At 43.1% G+C, this 24,257-nt stretch overlaps 1 protein-coding gene and 1 long non-coding RNA gene across 2 annotated transcripts in view; both read left to right on the plus strand.

The window, feature by feature from the left end:
- Positions 1-64: 64 nt before the first annotated feature.
- TDP2 (tyrosyl-DNA phosphodiesterase 2) lies at positions 65-14,938 on the plus strand. The gene is made up of 7 exons (XM_011282089.4): positions 65-274; positions 354-439; positions 3,902-4,075; positions 4,738-4,829; positions 6,538-6,656; positions 8,313-8,483; positions 13,792-14,938. The coding sequence occupies exons 1-7, from the start codon at positions 110-112 to the stop codon at positions 14,071-14,073; spliced, it is 1,089 nt and encodes a 362-aa protein (XP_011280391.1). The 5' UTR covers positions 65-109; the 3' UTR covers positions 14,074-14,938.
- Positions 14,939-17,775: 2,837 nt separating this feature from the next.
- Positions 17,776-24,257, plus strand: part of LOC123385277 — a 42,858-nt gene continuing 36,376 nt past the window's right edge. Inside the window, exon 1 of the long non-coding RNA XR_006597498.1 lies at positions 17,776-19,083. This is a non-coding gene — a long non-coding RNA (uncharacterized LOC123385277). The remainder of the gene's footprint in view (positions 19,084-24,257) is intronic.

Here is a 24,257-nt window from a genome sequence, read left to right on the forward strand (position 1 = left end):
CCACGCCCATCGCCCTCGGAGGGCGGAGCGCGTTTCCCGCCGGGCGGGTGACGCGAGTGCGCTGGGGCAGGCGCCTGCGCAGTGCCGGGCGTCGGCCCGCGACGAACGGATGGAGGGGCCGAGCGGCTCGGAAGTCACGCTGGAGGCGGACCGGGAAGAGGGCGAGCCCGAGGCGAAGAAGCGGCGGCTTCTCTGTGTGGAGTTTGCCTCGGTCGCGACGTGCGATTCCGCCGTGGCTCAGTGCTACCTGGCCGAGAACGACTGGGAGATGGAAGTAGGCTTCGCTCCTCTCTCCCCTCTCTATATCTCGGCCCGGGAAGCGCCCAGGTCCCACCGCTGTGTCTGTTTTTCAGAGAGCGCTGAACTCGTACTTCGAGCCGCCAGTGGAGAACAGCGCCTTGGAAAGCCGCCCTGAGACCCCGGCAGGGCCCGGGTCCTGGTAAGTGAGCGCCGGGCGGGTCCCTCCGAGGCGGTGGGCGGGCGCTCCGGGGGAGCTCGAGCAGCTGCCTGCGGGCGGAGATGCGCCCCGGCGGCGCCCGGGTCCTGGTGAGTGTGCGCGGGGCTGGCTGGTCTCTCGGAGGGGCTCATGCAGGTGGTTGGGGTGCAGATGGCGCCCCCGCCGCGGAGCGAACGCGCCACCCCGACGTAATGTAGTCCGGGAAGGAAAACTTCGAAGCTTCCTTCTTGACTCGAGATCTAGGAACTGTGTGAGAGGTTCGAAATAAATGAATGAGGCAAAATCCTCTGTTGAAGAACGGTAACTTGGAAGTCTCCTGGCTTCCGGTGCGGTTTATCTACGTAGTTGTTTTTTTTTAATGCACACCCGCCTTGTAATTCCACTGCTTGCCTCCCCAATTCCAGCCCTGCTGCCCTTCACGTCCGGATGCCTTACGCATCCCTCCAGGTTGACCGCTGCCTATCCTTCCAGTTTTGTCTCCTCTCACCCTCTCTTTCTGACCCCACAAAAACTTAACAGGCATATCAGACTTTCGTTTTCTCCAGTGGGCCGTTTTCTGTTTTCAACCTTTGTAAAGACATTTATGACCTCTGTCCTGAACCTTTTCTTGGACACTTTTCTTGCTAAGTAGTATTTACCGTAAGGCCCGTCTTACTTCCAAGAAACTTTTCCTCTTAGGTAATCTTACAGCATCCTGCAGGATCCCGGTCATAGTAACTAAGTTCACATTCTAATTGCTACTTAATATTTTATATCTCCCACTAGGCTACCCATTTGGTGAAGCCCTTATCTGTTTTATACGTTGTTAATCTCCCAAGTCTAATACAATATTTGGCATGTAATAAGCTCTCCATAAACATGTATAAAGTTCTCCCCGGTATGTGAGCAGCTGGTAGAGTTAACTTCATAGTGAAGACACATTTCTCCCGATAATCATTTCGGCTGCACCAGTTTCCAGATGTGATAATTTCATTAGGCTCCTCTATCTGCCTAGCTTCTTACTGGGGGAATTGTCCACCCATCCACAGTGACAGAGCTGTGCCTCCCGTGTTATAGTATTCACCTAGCCCAAGCTGGCCAGCCAGATCTTCTCTCCTGGGATTTCAAGATTAGGATAAAGAGAGTTCAGTCTAAATCTTCCTGTGGAGCTGGAACCATAACGTGCTAACTTCGAACTTGTGCGGGAAAGAGGAGAAGGCTGGTTTGCAAGAGGCAGAATGAGGCTGAGGGAAGTTGAGTCAGATGGAGAGAAAGCCTTGGTTGAACTTCCTTAGAGACAGCTGCATTCCAGAACCTGGCTCTGTGGCATGTTTCTGTTTCCTTCTAAATTCCTCTAGTTTGCTCAAACCAGCCTGAGTTAATTTATGCCATTTAGAATCTAAACTGTAACCAATAAAGAAATTGGAACAGAGGCACTTGATCTCAGGGTGGTGAGTTCAAGCCCCATGCTGGGAGAGAGAGAGGGGGTGGCAGAGAAAGGGAGAGAGAGAACCCCTAGCAGGATCCCTGTGGTCAGCACAGAGCCGCATGTGGGGCTTGAACTCACAAACCATGAGCTCATGACCTGAGTCAAAATCAAGAGTTCGACACTTAACTCTGCCACCCCGGCACCCCTAGAGCACACAATTCTTGATCTTGCGGTTGTAAGTTCAATCACCCATGTTGGGTGTAGAGATTACTTAAAAATAAAATCTTAGGGGCTCCTGGGTGGCTGAGTTGGTTAAGTGTCAGACTCTAATCTCAGCTCAGGTCATGATTTCGAGGCCAGTGGGATCGAGCTCCACATCGGGCTCTACTTGGAATTCTCTCTCTGCCCCTCCCCTGCATGTTCACTTTCTCTCTCTCTCAAAAATAAATATTAAAAATAAATAAATAAAATAAACATTAAAAAATAAAATAAAATATTGAAAGCATAACAGAGGAAGTGGATTCCCTAAAATAGTCCCTCAAAAATGTGAAATCCAGCTGAGTAATGGTGGAACGGAAGGGCATTTGGAGTCCCTCTCAGAATTATAAATTGGGATTTTGGTAGCACAATTGGCGAAATTTGAATAGGTCTTAAAATTCTATAATAACGTCGTTATCAATGATAATTTTCTGACGTTTAGTAATGCATGGGTATATATGTAAGCCCGTCCTTGTTTCTGGGAAATACATACAAAAGTATTTATGCAAATATTTCACAATAAAAAGCAAAGCAAGTAAATGTTAAGTGAATGGTAACGTTTGTGTGGGTGAATGGTGAAAAGAATTCTTTTTACCCTTTCTAATGTTTTACTGAAAGTCTGAAATTATTTAAAAATATGTTAAAGTAATGTTAACTTGATTTATTGTGGTTACTTTACAGTGGTTACAAATACTGAATCATTATGTTGTGCAACAATTAACATCATGTTATATGTCAGTTATATCTCACTAAAAAGTTTTAATTAAAAAGTTAAAATATTGGCATTAAATTTATTGAAGTTATAAATATGAAAGCCTGTTTCTGAAATTTATGTGTGGCATGTAACTGCTTAGCAATCAACTTTCAATAATGGTTTGTGCCTCCACTCAAATATCTGGGCCTTGGTGGAGGTGGTGTGAAATGGTTTCTCAGGACTGCGGACTGGAGGTTATATGTTTGGCCTCTCCAGCATGTAGTCTCAGACTTCTCATGTGGTATCTCGCGAGAGAGCGTTCTAAAAGGCTCGAGTGAAAGCTGCAAAGTTTCTTATGACCAAGGCTCTGAAGTCCCAGGACATCCTTTCCACCCTATTCTGTTGGTCAAGCAAATCACTAAGGCAAAGATTCAGGGAGAGAGCTGTTGGACCTCCCCTTTCAATGAGGGGGTAACAACACATTTGCAGCTGTTATTCACAAAGAGATCTTACTTCATAGGTTTCCTCTGTGTCATTTACGATGTAAAATAAACCCACATTTGGAAATCTTATATTGCTCAGTCTGACTTCAGGTCATAGTTTAAAAAATCATTTTAGGAGTGCCTGACTGGCTCAGTCAGTTAAGCATCTGACTTCAGCTCAGGTTATGATCTCGCCATCCATGAGTTAGAGCCCCGCATCGGGCTCTGTGCTGACAGCTCAGAACCTGGAGCCTGTTTTGGATTGTGGGTCTCCCTCTGTCTTTGCCCCTCCCCTGCTCACGCTCTGTCTCTTGCTCTCTCAAAAATAAATAAACATTAAAAAAAAATTTTTTTAAGTCATTTTGGTGACATTGAGGGATATTGAGTTGGCTATAATTATGTAAGTGAACAATATTTAGATAACAATAAGAATCTTTTTTCCGCAATTGTATGGCTTCTTCTCTTATATAGGCAGATACTTTTAGGGCTCTTAAAATTTATTTACCTGTAAAATGAGGGCTACAAATAGTTAGAAAATAATTTCAAATTAATCAGTTTATATAGATGATTTGCAAAGTTGTGTTTCATTGTGATCTTGCCAGTGTTGATCTAACAAATGAAGAAACAACAGATTCCATTAGTTCTAAAACCAGCACATCTGAAGGTATTCAGCAAGAGGATGGCAGCACGTTCTCTTTCATTACCTGGAATGTTGATGGATTAGATCTAAACAATCTGCAAGAGAGGGCTCGAGGAGTGTGTTCCTATTTAACTTTGTAAGTATTATTACTTAGATTTAATGGTAGCATGATCATGTGTTTTATCGTCTACAAAAAGGGTAAAGGTCAAGGTTGTGGGCGTTGGCATCAGATCTGAGTTCAAAACCCAACTCTCCGAAGACACGTGTGAAAGAGATGTGATTGCCTCTCGGTGTGGGTGGGCAGGGGAGGGAATGCTGATTTTTGTTAGCAGCCTTCTAGTACTGTTTTCCTTTCTAAACCTGTATGTAATTATTGCTGTGAAAATAAAATCACCAAGGTGAACTGTATCTGCTACACACTGGCTCTGTGACCTTACATAATCACTTGTGAGCTGCTGAACTTCTCTGCAGTTCAGTTTCCTTCATCGTGGATAATAACTGGTGAGGATTAATAACTTTTAAAGCATCTCATGGGCCATTATTAGGCTCTCAGTACACTGATTTCTATTATCTGTGATTCCACTTCTTTTCAATTTAAAGTGTTATGTATGTTTTTTTTTAATTTGATGTTTACAGTGTTTGTTAAATGGCACAGATCTTTCTGATTTTATAGTTCTCAAAGGTCAGTGTAAAGATTGAATATTAGATCTCCTAGGGGGCAGGATATTTTGCTAATCTAAGCGGCAGCACATGAAATAGTTTACCTGGTATTTATCATAAATTGCTGTTTTGAATTAGGTATAGCCCGGATGTGATATTTCTCCAGGAAGTCATCCCCCCGTATTGTAGCTACCTAAAGAAGAGAGCAAGTAGTTATGAGATGATTACAGGTAACACTTTTCGTCTTACTGTCTTTGTCTCTGGAAAACAGTCAGTGAAAGAGGTAAATCAAAAGTTAGCCCATAGGAGCACACACAGGAAAAAGCAAAAGTAAGTTTGAGAAAAGTAAGCCAGATGCAGGGTACTGGGAAAACTGTAGGAGGATATGTTATACATCTTAATATATGTGAAAAGTGGTGGTTGAAATGGATGGTTTTTCAGGAAAATATAAATTGCAAAAATTTGAGACCTTGAGTAGTTTTTTGGTAAAATAAATTTATTAAATTGAAGTGTGATAATTGCTTTTTCAAAAACTCTATTCCTTTTAATTGATTTTGGGTTTTTTCCTAGCTTTTTTGCCCTGAATAGTTTTTTGATTTTCCATCTATTTTGTTCTTAATGAGTACATTTAATATGCCAGACCGGCTACATTCCATGATATTTGGCTAAATCTTGTGTTTTCTTTGACTTTCGTTTTTACATAGTATGTAATTGTAATTTTGATTTATTACTAAATTCACAATTGCTAAGCAGAGGGTTCTCTCTCAGTCTCTGTGTTTGTCTTTCTCTCTGTCTTCGTGGGACAACTTTCCTGCATTCTCTTCGGGATTCTTTTTGACTTTCTTCTGTTTTGGATTTCTTGTTTTCTGAATCCCATGCTTTCCTCCTTCTTGGTTTTCTTCCTCGTTTATTAGTCTGTTTTTGATTTATTGTGCTGAACACGTAGTAGGAACTTCCAAACTGGAGGATTGTGACATTCAGTTCTGGTAAATTCTTTTCCTCTTCCTCTTCCCTTCCTCCTTCTCTGTCCCTTTTTCTCTTCCCCCTCCCCCTCCCCCTCCCTTTCCCCTACCAGCTTGCCCCCTTGCTTGCCAGGTTTCTAGTCCATGTGGCTGTTGTTGACCTTCTCCCTCCTTTTCTTCCTCCCTTCTCTCCCTTTCCACTTTTCCTGGTTTTTCTCTGTTTAGATAAACCACTTCTCGCTTTTTCAGCTACTTTGTTTTCTGAAAAACAGTTGGAAGCTTTTATTCACTGCCCCTCTACTTCACTTCTCTTCTCACAACTTTATACCTTTCTAAATTTCTTACTCATTTATCATTTTTCTGGTGCTTCCAGAGTAAGAAGTAAATGCATGTCAGTTTGCCTCAGTGTAAGTTTCATCTACTTTTTCAGAAATTGCTCAATTTTTTATTTGATATTGGCATCATTAACTATTTTTAAAATTTCTTTCTAATGTTTATTTAATTTTGAGAGAGAGAGAGAGAGAGAGAGAGCACTCATGCAAGGAGGGGAGGGGCCGAGAGAGAGGGAGACCCAGAATCCGAAGCAGGCTCCGGGGTCTGAGCTGTCAGCACAGAGCCCAACGCGGGGCTTGAACTCATGAACCACAAGATCATGACCTGAGCTGAAGTCGGAGGCTTAATCAACTGAGCCACCCACGTGCCCCCAGCATCGTTGACTATTTTGGGCACTTATGTGAATTCATTTTTATTTTTATATTTCTTCCATACATCAAGCTACATTTTGGGAAGGGGCAGGTAAACATAGGGACTCGATTGGCCATCTTCAGCTGTGTTGAAATAATAGTTTACTTTGAAGATTCATACCCATTGAAATATCTGTACTTACTTGTTATAAAATCTTCAGCAGGAAAACTTGGGATAAACTTGGGATATTCTTGACTTCTCAGCCTAAATTCTTTTCCACAAACATTTGAAGGTCATGAAGAAGGATATTTCACAGCTATAATGTTGAAGAAATCGAGAGTGAAATTTAAAAGCCAAGAGATTATCCCTTTTCCAAATACAAAAATGATGAGAAACCTTTTGTGTGTGTATGTAAGTAATTTTTAAAAATTGACTTTTTTTTTTTTAATGAGTGGTTTCTTACAGTTCCACTGTGGTATCTTTTTTTAAAAAAAATAATCTGCCTTTATAGAAAATTTTCTTTTCTAAATTCTTTTAAATAGTCTTAAAGAACACTGTAAACTAAGTTTTTACATAAATTACAAATACAAATTTGTGAATATAAAACCCTGATCCATTGGATGTTTTCCAAAGAATATTTAAGAATTTAGGGCTGCTTGTCTGGGTAGAGCCAGGTAGAGCACGCAACTCTTGATCTTGGGGTTATAAGTTCGAGCCCCGTGTTAGGCGGGGAGCCTATGTTAAAAAAAAAAAAAAAAGAAAGAAAAATGGAATAAACATAGTATAAATATTTAGAAAAAAGAATTTACTAACATTCCACATTTGCTTCCTAAAGTGGTTCTTTTTTTTTCCTAAATGCATTCTACATGATAGTGTACCGTACTCTGTAAGCCTTACAAGAATGAATCCAAAGATCTTGCTCTTGTAGCATTTATAGATTAGCAAGAGAGAGATTGTGTTGTATAGTAACTAAAATAAAGGAAAAGCATAAATGCCACTGGAGGAAATATAATGCTGACCATGGGAGTTTAGAGATAACCTTAAGCTAGATCGTTTTTTGTTTTTTCATTGAGATATAATTGACGCAGCAGTATACACTTCCAGGTGTACGACATAACGATTCGATATTTGTATATGTTGTAAAATGATCACCACAGTAAATCCAGCTAACAGCTGTCCCCATATATAGTGACAAAATTTGTGTGTGTGTGTGATGAGATCAGCTAGGTTGTTCAGTGAAAGTTTCATGAAGGAAGTTGTATTTGAATTGGGCCCTGAAAAATATGTCAGAGGTAGGCGTTAAGAACAGTCCAGGTGGCAGAACCACCGTGAGCAAACTTTTGCAAATTGCACATTGCAGGATGTGTGTGCGTACATAGGTCTATGTGAGAAAGAACATACAGGAGCGAAGATGAGCCTTGTATTCAGTTGGGTGTAGACGGCATGAAAAGGTGTCGTGTGACAAGAGATGGGTAAAGTAGGTTGGATCCAGATTACAGAAGGTCACGAATACCCAATATGAAAGAATTTGGACTTGATTCTGCGGGCACTTAGTTTGAATAATGACAGATCCTGCATTGTCGGTATCTAAGTAGTAAATGATTTTCATTCATTCATTTAACTGATCTTTTTCGAGTGCCTATGTGCCAGGCTGTTGATAATAGCAGAAAATAAAAACCATCTTTGCTCTCAGATGACTCATGACTTTGTAGGAGAGAAATCACTGTGCTGTAATTCAGCCTAGGGAACTTTAAAAACAGTCTTTCGAGTATGCTATAGGAGTATAGAGGAGGGAGCCACTGTCTGGGGATCCTGAGGAAGGAGTTACAGGGGAGGTGACATTTGAGGTAGGCCTGGAAGTACTAGTGGCTGTTTGCTAAGTAGTCTTCTTCGGGAGCAGGATTAGCACTTTATACCTTGACCTAGAAAGATGAGCACAGTGCTGATTATATAGTTTTGCTTTAGCAAATACATACTAATGAGCCGAGTACTTGGCTGATTCTGTTATCAAATTTCTGCATTAGTGGTTGGTGAGTAATTTTAACAACTATATTTATCCTGTTGCAGGCAAGTGTGTCAGGAAACGAACTTTGCCTTATGACTTCTCACTTGGAGAGCACCAGAGGGCATGCTAAGGAACGAATGAATCAGTTAAAAATGGTTTTAAAGAAAATGCAAGAAGTTCCAGCGTCAGCTACAGTTATATTTGCAGGAGATACAAATTTAAGGGATCACGAAGTGAGTGACAAAGTATGTTACGTGCTTCTGGGCGCTACTGCTGTGGAGACTAATTTGGGTTTCTTCTGACCAAAGCTGTTAAAATGTGTAAGCGGTCTTGTAGATGCAATTCAGTAAATATTCACTTAGCCTGTGCTGTGAGCCTAGCGTTGCAGAAGCAGGAGGAGCCCTTAGATTATTGGGAAAAACACAAATACTGCACTTGAAACAGACAACACAAAGCAATACATGTTGATTAAAAAGAGGGGTATAGAGAAAATAATAAATCAAAGTTTAGAAAAGATCCAGTTTATCTGCTGTGTCTCTAGCTGCAAGATGAGAAGAACAGAAAGATTTGACCATCACAGTTGTCCCTACTTCTCTTCCGGTTTTCTTTTTTCAACTTTTTTTTTTTTTTTTACTCCCTTTTCCTGGTGCAACCGTGCCTAGGTCTGCAACGCTGTCCTTTCCTTTAGTTCAGTTGAGACACATTGGGATTTTTCAGGGCCTCTGTAGACTTAGATCATATTAAATGGTAAGCCGGCCTTGCCTTTTCCCCCAACTCTGGCTGAATGCACATCAGGTTAGAAGTGTTCATTTCACTGCTGAACGCTCCAGGAGTGGAGGAAGTGAAACGAGCAATGAAACCATGTCAGAACTTACTTCCAAAGTGAGGCCAACACCCTAAATAAAGAAGGTGGTGCTCTGCTTCTCTTTGTGATTTTGTGTCCTTGTACACAGATTATTAAAGAAAATCAGATGGTCTTTTGGACTATTGCAAATCAGTGACTTCACGGTAGCTGTTGTGTGATACCTGGTTGATCGGGTTAAAAGAAAAATCCTGCTTTTCAACAAGTGTTGGGAAAACTGGAAATCCACATGCAAAAAAAACACTTGGATCCTTACTTTATACCCTATACAAAGTGTGTTCAAAATGGATCAGTGACCTACAAGAGCTAAAACTATAAAAACCTTTAGAAGAAAACAAAGGGGAAAAGCCTTGTGATACTGGATTTGGCAACGACCTCTTGGATGTGACACCAAAAGCATAGACAACAAAAAAAAGATGGCCATCAAAATTAAAAACTTTTCTGCATCAAAGGACACACAGATTGAAAAGGCAGCCCATGGAATGGGAAAAATGTTTTGCAAATCATGTGTCCGGCAAGTGAGTAATATCAACATAATTAATATTGATATTATATAAAGAATTTCTGCAATAAAGAAACAACCTGGTTTAAAAATGAGCAAAAGACCTAAATAGACATTTTTTCAAAGAAAACCTACAAATGGCCAGTGAGCACAAGAGAAGATGCTCAGCGTCACTGATCATTGGAGAAATGTGAATCAAAGCCATCACGAGGTATTACTTGACGTCTGCTGATCTGAGTATTATCAGAAAACCAGAGAATAACATATTGGCGAGGGTTTGGATTGGAACCCTTGCGATGGGGATAAAATGGTAGAGCTGCCATGGAAAGTGGTGTGTTAATTCCTCCAAAAATTAAAACCCTTTTCATGTGGTCCAACAATCCCATTTCTGGGTATATACCCAAACAAGTAAAAGCAGGGTCTCGAAGGGGTATTTGTACACCTGTGTTGATAGTAGCATTACTTTTTTTTTTAAGTTTATTTATTTTGAGAGAGCAAGCACGAGCTGGGAAGGGGCAGAGAGAGGGAGAGAGAAAATCCCAAGCAGGCTCCGTGCTGTCAGCGCAGTGCCTGACATGGGGCTGGAACTCACGAAGCGTGAGATCATGACGTGAGCTGAAATCACGTCAGCTGTCTAACCAGCTGAGCCACCCAGGCACCCCATTGCAGCATCATTCACTGTAGCTAGCACCTAAGTGACCATTGACAGATGAGTGGGTAAACAGAATGTATGTGCCTACAGCAGAACATCGTTAAGCCGTAAAAGGGAAGGAGACACACATGCTGTGGGATGGATGAGTCCTGGACGTTATGCTAGGTGAAGTAAGCCAGTTACAAAGAGGACACATTTTATGTTTTCTCCTATGAATTTCCTAAAGTAGTCAAATTCATACAGAAAGTAGGATGGTGGTTGCCAGGGACTGGGGGAGGATGGAATGGGTAGTTAGGATTTAATGGGTATGGAGTTTCAGTTTGGGAAAATGAAAAGGTTCTGGAGCTGGATGGTGGTGATGGTTGCAATTATGGCGATGTACTTAGTGCCATGGAACTGTACACATTAAAATGGGAAATTGCACATATGCAGGCCTACCTCGGAGGTGCAGGTTCAAATCCAGACCCCCACATTAAGCTGGATATCGTAACAAAGCAAGTCAAATGAATTTTAGTTTCCCACTGTGTGTACAAGAATTATGTTTATACTGCTGTAGTCTATTTATTAAAAAGAAATGTACTTGTTAAAAAGGTATGTACATTCAAAAGCAATGTACATACCTTAATTAAAATTATTTTATTGGTAAAAGATGCTAACCATCACCTGAATTTTCAACCAGTCATAATCTTTGTGCTGGTGGAGGGTCTTGCTCTGATGTCTGTGGCTGCTGGCTGATCAGGGTGGTGGTTGCTTAAGGTTGGGATGGCTGTAGCTATTTCTTCAAATAAGACAATGAAGTTTGCTGCCTTGATGGGCTCTTCCTTTCACAATTTCTCTGTACCATTGCTGTGCCTTTTGATAGCATTTTACCCACAGTAGACCTTTCAAAATTGGAGTCATTCCTCTTAAAGCCAGCCACTGCTTTATCAACTAAATTTACATAATATCCTGAGTACTTGGTTGTCATCTCAACAGTTTTCACCGCGAGTAGATTCCATCTCAAGAAACCACTTTGCTCCTCCGTAAGAAGCACCTCCTCATCCGTTAAAGTTTGGTCCTGAGACTGCAGCAATACCATCCCTTATTCAGGCTCCACTCTAACTCTAGTTCTGCTGTTTCCACCACATCTGCCTTAATTTCTCCACAGAAGTCTTGAAAACCTCAACTCCGAGTCACCCATGAGGGTTGGAATCAACTGTTCCAAAGTCCTTCCTGTTCATGTTGACATTTTGACTTTTTCCCGTGAATCATAGGAAAATCTTCCAGAAAGTTTTCAATTGATTTTGCCCAGATCATCAGAGGAATCACTGTATATGGCTGCTATAGTCTTATGAAACGTACTTCTTAAATAATAAGACAAAAGTGGAAATGACTCCTTAACCTGTGGGGTTGCAGAATGGATGTTGTGTCAGCAGGCGTGAAAACATTTATCTTCCTGTCAATCTCCACCAGCTCTTGGGTGACCAGATGCATTGTCAATAAGCAGTAACATTTTGAAAGGATTTTTTTCCTGAGCAGTAGGTTTCAGCAATGAGTAAACCATGTTGTAAACAGATGTGCTGTCATCCAGGCTTTGTTCCATTTGTAGGACACAGGAAGAGTAGATTTAGCCTCATCCTTTTTTTATTAAGTTTTTAATTCCAGTATAGTTAACATACAGTGTTATATAGTGTCAGGTGTACATTATAGTGTCTCAACAATTTCATACAGATTCGGCATAATTCTTAAGGGCCCTAGGATTTTTGGAATGATAAATAAGCATTGACTTCACCTTCAAGTCAGCCGCTGCATTGGCCCCCAACAAGAAAGTCAGCCTGTCCTTTGAAGCTCTGAAGCCAGGCCCTGACTTCTCTCTAGCTGTAGAAGTCTTAGATGGCATCTTCCAGTAGAAGGCTGTTTTGTCTATGTTGAAGATCTGTTGTTTATCGTAGCCACCTTCATTAATTCTCCTAGCTGGATCTTCTGGAGAACTCGCTGCGGCTTCTGCCTCGGCACTTGCTGCCTCCCCTGGCACTTTTATGGATACCGTGTCTTTCCTTAACCTTTACGAGCCAACCTCTGCTAGCTTTAAACTTTTGTAGCTTCCTTACCTCACTCGGCCTTCATGGAATTGAGAGTCAGGGCCTTGCTCTGGATGAGGCTTTGCCTTAAGGGAATATTGTGACTGATCTATCCAGACCACTCAAGCTTTCTCCACGTCAGCAATAAGGCTGTTTTACTTGTTATTCCTGTGTTATCTGGAGTAGGGCTTTTAACTTCTTCCAAGCACTTTTCCCTTGTATTCACAATTTGGCTAAGCGGCCTAGTATTTGGTCTGTCTCAGCCTTACATATGCCTTCCTCACTGAGCTTAATCATTTCTAGCTTCTGATTTACAGTGAGAGACAAATGACTCTTCTTTTCACTTGGACACTTAGCGACCATTGTAGGTTGATCAAACAGCCTCATTTCAGTATTGTGTCTCAGGGGAAAGGGAGACCTGAGGGGAGAGAAGAGGTTATGTGGAGCAGGGAGAACACACACAACAAATACTAAGTTCACCGTCTTCTTTAAAAAAAATTTTTTTTTTAATGTTTATTTATTTTTGAGACAGGGAGAGACAGAGCATGAACGGGGGAGGGTCAGAGAGAGAGGGAGACAGAATCTGAAACAGGCTCCAAGCTCTGAGCTGTCAGCACAGAGCCCGATGCGGGGCTCGAACTCACAGACCGCGAGATCATGACCTGAGCTGAAGTCGGATGCTTAACCGACTGAGCCACCCAGGTGCCCTGAGTTCACCGTCTTCAATGGGCATGGTTCATGGCATCCCCAAACAATTAACGGTAACAGCAAAGATCCCGATCACACATCACTGTAGCCGATGTATAATAACAAAGTTTGAAATGTAAAGATCACCAAACCTGACACGGAGACGCACTGTAAGCAAATGCTGTTGGGAAAATGGCGCTGATAGACTCGCTGCCTGCGAAGTGGCCACACACACCTGCTGTTTGTAAAATAGTATCTGTGGAGTGCAGTAAGAGGAAGTATGCCTGTTATTTTATTTACCACAATGCAAAATCTTTAAATCCTGGAGTGTGAATAGAAGGAAGAATTGATAGTAAATTTCAAATGACACTGTGAAGGCAGCTCACGTTATTGGATCATATAAATGGGATATATCTAAATTTATACACTAGAGTAACAGTTTTGCCTACCTTTTACTTGTGTTCATTTTTAAAAAAATAAATAGCAATAACCGAGGCTATGGGCTTGCAACCTTCTAAGTTTGGTCTGATATCCGAAGTTAGGAGTCTATGACAGAAGAGAAGGGGCAAATTTCAGATCTCTCAGGCTATCTTGATTATTTTTATATTACCTACTTATTACTGTACAGCAAAATATTTTTTAGAAAATATTTATATCTAGTCTTGCATTGCATTAATTTATGACATTCTGATTTGAAATGTTGGTCTTAGACATAGAAAAAAACCTTTTTAATTTAGGAGGAGGACTGAATCTTAAAGAATTGTCTTTTTCTTTTCAGGTTACCAAATGTGGTGGTTTACCCGGCAACATTTTGGATGTCTGGGAGTTTTTGGGCAAACCTAAGCATTGCCAGTATACGTGGGACACACAGATGAACTCTAATCTTGGAATATCTGCAACTTGCAAGCTTCGTTTTGATCGAATATTTTTCAGAACAGCAGCAGAAAGTGGTCATATTGTTCCCCAAAGTTTGGACCTCCTTGGGTTGGAAAAACTGGATTGTGGTAGATTTCCTAGTGATCACTGGGGTCTTCTGTGCAACTTAGATGTGATATTGTGAAATGCCTTTCAAATAAGAGTTTTGCATCTTATGAGTAATTTCATTCTGGGTTTTTCCAAATGTAATTTTATCTGTCTGGAAAGGTAGGCTTAATAGGGAGGAATTAATGTACTAGATCACTGTAACAGAAGAAAACACTACTGTGATTTTATTTTGTGGACTGTGTCCTCATATTTCAGAAGTAAATATCGATGTTTATTTACATTAAAGCTTACCTGGTGTTCAGAATATGAGACTTCTTCTTAAAAGGCCACCAGGACCGTTGGAGCTTTTCATAGTACTCAGAGTTACCGGCTGGTTCTCAAGCAGGGCCACGTCTCTATCTGGGCTAGCCTTTGTAATTTGTTGATTTTTAAGATCAGGCACCAGAGAGTTTATATTTTAAGTAAATCTTTAAAAATAAAAATAAGAGGTTATTGAGTTTGGGGGGTTAGATCTTTTCATTATGTTTTAGAAATTCAGGTAATTGTAAATGAAAAAGCCATGATTATGTACGTTTAAGTAGATGATAGGTATCCCACCATAGACTTTGTTTTCGTCAGCTAACAGTACATATTTGCTAAGCTCTAAGTGAAACCTTAGGACTTGACATTTCTCAACTTTTTAAAATTCATGTTTGTCAACGTCGCCATTTGTGTTGCCAACAGAGGCAAAGTTAGACCTGATAATAATTAAAGTCAGTTTTATAGCTGCATCGGATATCTTTTCTAAGAGAAAAATGAATGTGTAAAGAGAAATCGGTTTTTAGTTTTACTTATAAAATTGAATTATTTTATAGGAGAGGGATAAGGAGCACTTTTAACTGTGCTTTAAAAAACACTTTTAAGAGAAGTGTACTTTAAATAAAGAATTATACTTGTTTATAGTTTTAGTATGCTTTTGTGTCCACGATGGGATTGAAGTTTTTACCTGCTTCCTATTTTTGACTCTTCCTGTTTCTGACTGCTGCTACTCACCTCTCTGAGAAAGAAAACAGCCTCTATGAAGCTTCTCCCACCAAGAACTACCAAGCACACGTTGATGTCCTCAGTATAAAAAAAGGAAAGCCAGTGGGAATGATTAGAATGAGAAGTCACAGAGCCTCATTTTCAGCAGGGGTATCAAAATTAACAACCAAACCACCTGATAAAAGACAAACTGAATTTATGCATGATACTCTCTTTGTAGTGACGATGGAAAGGAGTTTTATATGTTATTTAGTCATTTAGAATGAAAATGCTAATATTGTAGCATACATTATGGAGGCAGTAGTTCATTTTTATAGGAAAAGGATGTTTGGGGCATAAAATGCTTATTCACTGGGGTTCCTAGGTGGCTCAGTCAGTTAAGCATCCTACTCTTGATTTCGGCTCAGGTCATGATCTCATGGTTTGTGAAATCGAGCCCCACGTCGGGTTCTGTGATGACAGTGCAGAGCCTGCTTGGGATTCTTTCTCTCTCTGCCCATCACCTACACACCCTCTCTCTCTCAAAATAAATAAAGAGTTATCAGATTGTTTGAAAACCTTGAAAGGAACTCCAATCCCTTTACATGACTGAGCATTCAAGTGAAATACCTTCCCATTTGCTGTTCATAGTGACAGAATCTAAGTTTTATGTGATGGGAATAGGAACAATTAGACCAATTTTAGTCAGCTTTCCCAAGAATTAAGACCCTACTAATTTACTGAAATCATTATTGCACTGTATGCTAACTAACTTGGGTGTAAATTAAAAAAATAAAACTATAAAAGTAAATAAAATTGCCAAGAATGGCCTGCTCATTAAGAAAAAAAAGGAAAAGATGGAGCACCTGGGTGGCTCCATTGATTAAGCATCCGACTTCAGCTTAGGTCATGATCTCACGGTTCATGAGTTCAAGCCCCGCACCAGGCTCTGTGCTGACAGCTTGGAGCCTGGAGCCTGCTTCAGATTCTGTGACTCCCTCTCTCTCTCTGCCCCTCCGCGGCTCACACTCTGTCACTGTCTCTCTCAAAAATAAATAAAACGTTAAAAAATTTTAAGAAAAAGAAAAAGGAACTACTAATCTGCAATATCTTGGATTTTTTTTTTTTTTTTTTTTTACTTTGGATTTCAAATTTCCCAGCATGGAATATCTGAGTACCTTACTTTCCTTCGGGGAAATTCCAACTCAGAATCTTGTATTTATTTCAGTAGGCTAAATACCATCTTTGCCACTGATGTGGAATGTACTTGAAGCTTGCTAGACCTCAGTTTCTCCCACCTTCAAAACAGGATAATTCTGCCTTTCCTGTACAGTTTGTGCTAAGACAAATGTCTCAGCCAACAGCATGTAACAAGAGCAAATGAAGCCAGAAAAGCTATACTAAGGATACCTAATTTTACCCTTAATAGTTCTTGTAGTCTCTGGCATGTATACATGCAGGAGCTCAATAAATGCCCATTAAATCCCGAAGAGAAGTGAGAGACAGTGGCCTAACATTAATGTCCTAGGGAGGCAGACTTTTTCATGCAGTGCCAAAATAGATACTAAATTCATTATATATATTATAATATAAATATATAATAATATAATTAATATATATAATATATATTAATATATATAATATATATTAATATATATTATATATAAATAATAATTAATATATATATATATATAACGTGTGTGGATGAATATATATATATATCAAAATAGGCATTCATTGTAATGGCACTTGGGTTAGAAGATTAAACTCTAACATTCTGGGCTAAGCCCATGTATATTAAAGATCTCTGGGAACAAGCCTGTGGTCTAAATTGGATTTGTTGGTGCAGTGAGAGGGCACTCTGAGGGTATTGTGGAAGGCCAAGTGAGAGGACAAAGGGCAATGCCTTTTGTGAGGTTTAGGTTCCCGCTGAAGGATTCTGGGGAGGTCTTGGATTCGGAGATTGGTTCCTGTACCTTACGGTTTCAGAGGTAGACTAGGAGAAGAAAGGGGCTGACTCAAGATTGGATTCTATCATGAGTAGAGGAGAGTTTAGCAATTGGGCCCCACCAGTTAGGAGTGGGAATAGCAAAGGGGGCCTCTGTGGTGAGAAAGTAATAGTTGTTCACAAAGGGGATTGTTACGTTGTTTTATGGCCTGAGCTTGGGAGGGGGGGGGTTTTTTTTGTTTTTGTTTTTTTTAAGTTGTTTTATTTTGAGGGAAAGAGAGACCATGAGTGAGTGGGAGAGGGGCAGAGAGAGGGAGAAAGAGAATCCCAAGCAGGCTCAGGCTGTCGGCCAGCACAGAGCTGGATGTGGGGCTGGAATTAACTGAGATCCTGACCTGAGCGGAAGTCAAGAGTGGGAAGCTTAACAGACTGAGCCCCATGGGTGCCCCTAGGAGGTGAGTTTCCTCAGGTTCTTCTGGACATCTGGGAAGTCATCCCAATTGCATGACTTTGGGAGAAACATTATTTCCTGTGAACTTTGCTTCTGGCTTTATCTGTGTCTTCCCAGCCTCATCAATGGCAAGGTCACTTTTTTTCTCTGTGGTCCAACCTGATTTCCATTCTTGTCACAGACTATGAGTCAAGTTCTCTCTTGTCCAGCAAGAGAGTGGATGCAGAATTGAATACAAGAGAGGCTAATGTTCGGGAGGAGACAAGAGCCCCAAACAGGGGTTTCATCTGTATTTATTGAGCTCACAAGATATTACCCACGTGATGAATGTGAAGAAAACAAGTGAACACATGTGAATGTGGAGAAAACAATCAGACAATAATCGTTAACTTGTGTGTGTAAGAAGCAAAGGGTTTGGGGGGGCAGGTGGAGTTTGTGATCAAGGTACCTTGGCACCAGATGGAAAGTAACTTCCTGCAGGTGATCTAACAAGTTACTGGTGATCCCATTACAATATCTCACTAGCTCACCTCAGGCAAAAACGCCCAGTGGTGGCAGTTTTCGGCCCTAAGCATTTTCCTGACCCATTTATGTAAGTGGAAACTATTTCCCCACATACTCTTTCAGTCCCGGATGGGTTTTTCTTTCAGTGTTTATTATCTTATTTAATCCCCACAGTCATCCTTTAAGAGTGCTATTATCTCCACCTTGTACATGAAGAAACTGAGGTTTGGCAGGATTATACAACTCCTACAAGGCCTGTCCATAGCCAGTGAGAAGCCTCGTAGGGGCTTGCTCGTCGGGTCTGGGTGACTCTTTCCTGGGTACCGCGCTGTGTTTCATAGTCCTGGGAATGTGCAAGGGATGCTCACAGAAGGCCCTGGCTTCCTTTTCTGCTCTATGTTACCGTACCTAGATGCGTGGGCATCTTGTAAGAAAACAGAATAAATTCAAGAGTCTTCCTCGTGAGTTTTCTGTGGTTCAGATCATCACCATCCCTAGACGAAATGGAGTGTAAATACTGAGGTGAATGGCACCCCATTCACTTCGAAAGCTTGGAGGTGATGGGGCCCCTCCCAGACTGGGCAAACCTCAGAAAGTAGCAGGTGCTGAGGCCGTCTTGGGCCCAAAGAAACTTCCGCTGGAGGAGTGAGTCCCGTGCATGTGGGGTGACTTCCTTCGGGGGACACATTCGCAAAGGGTCTTTAACCCAGGTAGTGCGCTCACGGATGCCTCGAACCTGCCTGGTCCCCGCATTTGGAAGGTGGGGGGGGGGGGGGCTCCTCCCTACACCGTTGAGGGCCATGGCGAGAGAGAAGGTTGGCGAACGAAAGTAGGTGGGCACACGGGTCGCCCTCGACCCCGAAAGCCTTCTGCTGGGAGTGGGCCACCCGGGAACCCACCGTTTGGAAGGTGAGCCGGGCGCCGCCAGCTGCGCAGGGTCCGCGGCCCGCCCCTCCCTAGGGGCGCGTGCGCGCGCGCGTGTCGCCGTGGTAACGGCGCGGCGGAAAGGCGCGGAATCCCGGGCGCGCGCTGCCCCGGCTGCTGCTGCGGAAGCTGCTGCGGGCGTCGGGCGGGGGTCCCGGGGCGGGCGTCCCCGTGGGACCGCTGCTGCCCACCCCGCGGACCCGGCTGCGTGGGGCGGGGCGCCGGAGCGGCGGCCGGGCTCGCGTGCGCGGCTGGAGGTAAGCGCGTCGCGGCCGCCTCACCTGTCCCGGGTCCTGACCGGGGTCGCTCCTCGGGCGCTCTGTCCCGGGGAGAGCAGGCGGGAGCGGGGCTGCCGTCGGGGGGCGGGCACCACGTGTGAGTGAGTGGGCGAGGCCGGCACTTGACGGCGGGGAGCAGGTGGGACGGCAGGGTCACCTCCCCGCTAGCCCGTCGCACCGCCTGCGCGGTGCCGGACCGCGCGCGGACCGAGGGACGGGAGGGGGGGCGGCGAGGAGGCGGGGTGGGGGGGGGAGCGGGCGCCCCGAGTTGGGGAGGTGAGTGCCTTCGGGCTCTCCCGGACCTCGGGGAGAGGCGTTACCCGATTGCTGCGCGGCAGGGGTGTTTCTGGGCAGGGCGGGGTCGGGGACGTTGACCTCGCCTCCCAACCTCGCCAGTTGCATCTCTTCGCCCTGTAGAGTCGTGTCCTTTAAACTCCGTTCGGTGATATTTATGAGAGGTTTGCTGTCATTTGCTTAATTCATTTTGTCTCTGGACCTTACCGTAATCTGAGGCTGAAAACCCCCGAATGGCTTTTCTCTCCTTCCCGTTGAACTCGCTCCACGGAATCAAGATATTATTATTCATCAAGAGCATAAGCCTTAGGAGAGTCACCATTCTTTCGATCATTCTCTTACTTTTATGGAGAGAGAAAAGAATATTATATGCATACTCATGTCCATTTTTATTGCTAGTGTGTTTAATCATTTTTGTTTGTGGGTTAAATGTTAGTGTTGTAAGCAGTGCTTAAGTAGAGAAGTTAGATGATGTTTTTGGTAATAAAGAAGCCCAAATTGTAGACAACGCCCTCTCTCAAGAAAACAAGAATTTTTGAAGTGAACGTTCGTATTTATTGCTTTATTCCTGAAATGCATGCTCACTGTCCGAACACTCAAAATGTTTATTATAAGAAGGCCACGGCCATGGACACTACTGACATTACGGCGAATATAGTATTTTATTTTGTATTTACTATTTTACGTCACTTTTCACCTAAACGAGGAATGCTGGAAATAGCGATTCAGCCACCGACTGAATCATGGAGAAAGCCGAATTCCTCTGTAATTCGAAAGAGAAGGGTGAGTGTGTATCAAGACTTTTTAGCACCACAGTAGTCTCATCACACCTTGCCGTATACAGTGCCAGTGCAGGGACTTAATTTTCATTCAGAAATAAAAAATAATTCAGCCAAAATCTTATTAAAAATAGTCAAGGGGCACCTGGGTGGCTCAGTTGGTTGAGGCTCCACTGCTGGCTCAGGTCATGATCTACAGTTGGCGAGTTCCAGCCCCACGTGGGGCTCCCTGCTTTGCCTGTCAGCCTGATTCCGGTCCTCGGTCCCCCTCTGTCTGCTCCGCTCCCGCTTGCACTCTCCCCCAAAATAAATATTAAAACAAATAGTCAAAGGGAGCTTCAGTAACTTATTAATGTGAAAGAATGGATTTGCTGTTAAATTTTCTCAATTTTTTTCTAGTCGAGCAGAGAAGAAGCATTCTCTGTAAATAAATCTGTAGAAGTAGGCCTCACTCTTTCTGGGGGCATTTGATGTGATTGCCAGGTCAGGTGGCCTGATTTTGGTCATGGCTCTGCCACTTAGTGGCTGTGTCACATTTGGCAAATTCCCTAACCCCCCTAACCCTCAGGTTTTTATCTGTAGAATAGGGGTAATAATAGGACCTCTTTGGTGGAATTCCTATAAGAATTAAATAAAGTAATACATGTAAGAGTACTTTGGTCACTGCCTGGCATGCAGTAACCCTTCAATAAAACTTATTAGTACTGTTAAAAGAAGTTTTCCTTTCAGGAAATATTTTCTAGGTGTTCAAAATAACTTGGCACGGGGGTGCCTGGCTGGCTCAGTCGGTGAAGCATGCGACTCTGGATCTAGGGGTTTTGAGTTCGAGCCCCACGTTGGGTGTAGAGATTACTTAAAAATAAAATCTTAGGAAAAACAACTTGGCACTAAACACAGAATTATTTTTTTTTTCAACGTTTTTTATTTATTTTTGGGACAGAGAGAGACAGAGCATGAACGGGGAAGGGGCAGAGAGAGGGAGACACAGAGTCGGAAACAGGCTCCAGGCTCCGAGCCATCAGCCCAGAGCCTGATGCGGGGCTCGAACTCCCGGACCTGGCTGAAGTCGGACGCTTAACCGACTGCGCCACCCAGCCGCCCCAAACACAGAATTATTTTGATGTGACAGAAGCTTGTTGTGATGTATAATGTCAAACCATCATAAAATTCATAATTTTTATTTGCAGCATCATTATAACAACAAAACAGCGATAATAAATATTGATGAGGGTTTTTTTGGAGGGGGGGCAGTAGGGTTCGCGGGGTCTGGATCCGACGACCAAGAAAGAATTCTCGAAGGCATCTTTGGTGCAAAAAGGTGATTTTATTGAAGCATGGGGACAGGATCGTGGGCAGGAAGGGTGGCCCTGGGACCACGAGGAGAGACTGGTTATATACTATGGGGCTTGGGGAGGTAAAGTCCGGGGGAAGTTTCCAGTGAGGTTTTCATATGGTAAAGAAGACTCCCGGGATAGTGGAGGCCTAGCTATTGTCAAGCTAAGGTGGTTTTTCCCTCTAGCAAAGCATTAGCATTAAGACCGTGGGGAGTCCTGGAGAAGCATTTTACTCTGCCAGCCTCAAGTAGTTGCCAATGGGCTGCAGGTTATAGGGAAATTTAGTTCCATCTGCCATTTCCTTCTGCCTTTGTTTCTTACTTCGCCACGGAGGGGTGATGTTGGGGCTCCAGGAAAAGGAGTCGATAGATTTCTGGAGATTAGGCTGTTGATAAGAGTGCCTCTTACTTGTGATTTACGGAGATATTTGTAACTAGATGGAGACCGGGTCCTGCAGCACTGTGATCTCTGTCAGTTACCATTTGTTTCTCCCCTTTCCTTTGTTCTTGGGCAGCCAGGGGAGCCCGAGGAATGTCACACCTGTCCCACTGGGTTGGGGGCGGTGTTTGCCGCCTGTCAGCCTGTCTTACAAGCCCTCATCAGATAACACAGTCTTAAAGGCGTGTTGTTCCAGGTCATTATGTTGAACGATGCAAGGACGAAGTTTTGCTTCCGCGGCCCTGGAGTAATTAGTAGGTTCTTGTTCCATTTTTTGTTTTTTAATCTTTAGTTTTAGACACTATTCATGTGAATTCAATAGTGACAAATTATCTTATTTGTATGTCTAGTTAAGTGGTAAAAAGGGTTGGGCCAAAATAACATCTATTTTTGCATCGTTTTTCAGTCTTTTGACCACAGGTGTTTGAGTTTCAGAGTAAAGCTTCTTGAATAATACGCGGGTAGATAAAGAAAGTGCTGGGGGTTTAGCTCTGTTCCCTTTCAAATGACGTTGGTAGAATTATGTTACCTGTTGGAGAGTTTTCGTACGTCCAGCCTGCTGCCCATTCTTTTCCCAAAGTTCCAAAAAGTCAAGGGATTCTAATACACGTCTGTTTAATTTAAGCAGTGTTGCTAGAGTAAGGGGATAACTCAGACCTCCAAGTGAATTTTTGAAGGTGGGGTCATTCCATGCCATAATTGAAAGCACCAGAATGATGAGTATGGGGGGGGACATTAACTTCAGTGTTGCCACCCACACGTTTTAGGTATTCCATTTCGCAATGTGTTTTTTCATGTGATGAGGAAGTAAGGATTGCTGCTTTCTGGGATGTTGATCCTATTGTTCTGGGGTTGTGACTGTCAGAGTAGCTTACGTTTTTTTTTTTTTTGTTTTTTTTTTTGTTTTTTTTTGCTTTTGTCTTTACAATGAAGTACGGGACGTCTGGCTGCACTGCCCTCTGGTCAATACAACACAGTTGCCTGCCTTCCAGATTTCTTCAAAATAACCTCTGAAGGTGTCTTACCTTTAAAAGAACCATTATCTTTACCATCTCTCTCCGTATATTTGTACTTATCAGGAAGTCCAAATATTTGGTTAATTCAGCAAAACCTCATGGGGCGCCTGGGTGGCCCAGTCGGTTAAGCGGGGGACTCTAGGTTCTTGGGTCGGCTCGGGTCACATGACCTCAGGGCTTCGGGCTGAGTGCTGGCAGTGCAGAGCCGCTTGGGATTCCTTCCCTCCCTCCCTCCCTCTTTGTCTCTCTCCCCTCCCCCACTTGCACTGTCTCTCTCAAATAAATACACTTTAAAAAGCTACGAATCATCCAAATTCTAGGTGCCACACGCTTCACGTTTTGTTGAAGCGAAGGACTTCTCCCCGTGCGCGTGCGTGTTTAGGAGTCTCTGCTGACTCCACGGGCTTGGGCTTTTCTGGCCCCTGCGGTGTTGGACCTACTGTCCCCAAATCTGGAGAGACTTTTGCTGACCTTGTTTTACTAGCCTTCTCCCGCTCGGGTGACCACTCTCACTTTCTTGAAACCAGTTCCTCTTCTGGTTCATGAGAGAGTCCTTCAGTCTCCTTCCTGGGTTACCTTAGGGCACGTCGCTCCCCCGCTTGGAAGTGTCAAGTCCATCGGTGGATGAATGGATGCACAAAATGTAGGAGACACACACTGTAGAATACTGCTCAGCCTCCCGCAAGAGGGAGAATCTGCCTCATGCTGCGACATGGATGAGTCTTGAGGACGTGATGCTGAGCGAAATGAGCCCGAGGCAAAAGGACAAACTTTGTGGATCCGTTTGCCTGAAATGTCTGGAATAGTCAAATTCATGGAGACAGTGGAACAGTGACTCCCAGAACTGGGGGGGAGGGGAGACGTCGTTTGTGGGTACAGGGTTTCAGTTTGGAGTGAAGGAAAACTTCTGAAGGCAGTGATGATGGGTGCTCAACAGTGTGAGCGTATTTAATGCCGTCAAACCGTATATTCCAAAACGGTTAAGGTGGAAAATGTTCTGTGATACGTATTTCACCACAATAAAGAGAAGATTAGTGTGTCTCCACTGCCTGCCCAACCAAGTACGGACCTCTGTGTAGCCTGTGGTCCTTCCCTGGGTCTTCTTGGTCTGTGTTTTCACCCTCCCGTCTCATTTCCCGTACGCATTCGACATTCCAGACACACGGACCCAGGCCGGTCACACCAGCTCCTGCGAGGTTTCCTGCTTCGATGTGCGGGCCATCCCCACGTCCTGGAATGCTTTCCTTCCTTCAGCGCGCAGCGGGTCATCTCAGGATGGAGCTTAAGTGTGA

This window comes from Felis catus, chromosome B2 (assembly GCF_018350175.1).
Source record: "Felis catus isolate Fca126 chromosome B2, F.catus_Fca126_mat1.0, whole genome shotgun sequence".
NCBI lineage: Eukaryota > Metazoa > Chordata > Mammalia > Carnivora > Felidae > Felis > Felis catus.

Excerpts from the sequence above, each read along its gene's own strand:
- TDP2 (XM_011282089.4), top strand. The coding sequence starts at position 110 with ATGGAGGGGCCGAGCGGCTCGGAAGTCACGCTGGAGGCGGACCGGGAA. Across the intron at positions 6,657-8,312 it reads GAAACCTTTTGTGTGTGTAT|GCAAGTGTGTCAGGAAACGA; the intron begins GTAAGTAATTTT and ends ATCCTGTTGCAG. Across the intron at positions 8,484-13,791 it reads CAAATTTAAGGGATCACGAA|GTTACCAAATGTGGTGGTTT; the intron begins GTGAGTGACAAA and ends TTTTCTTTTCAG.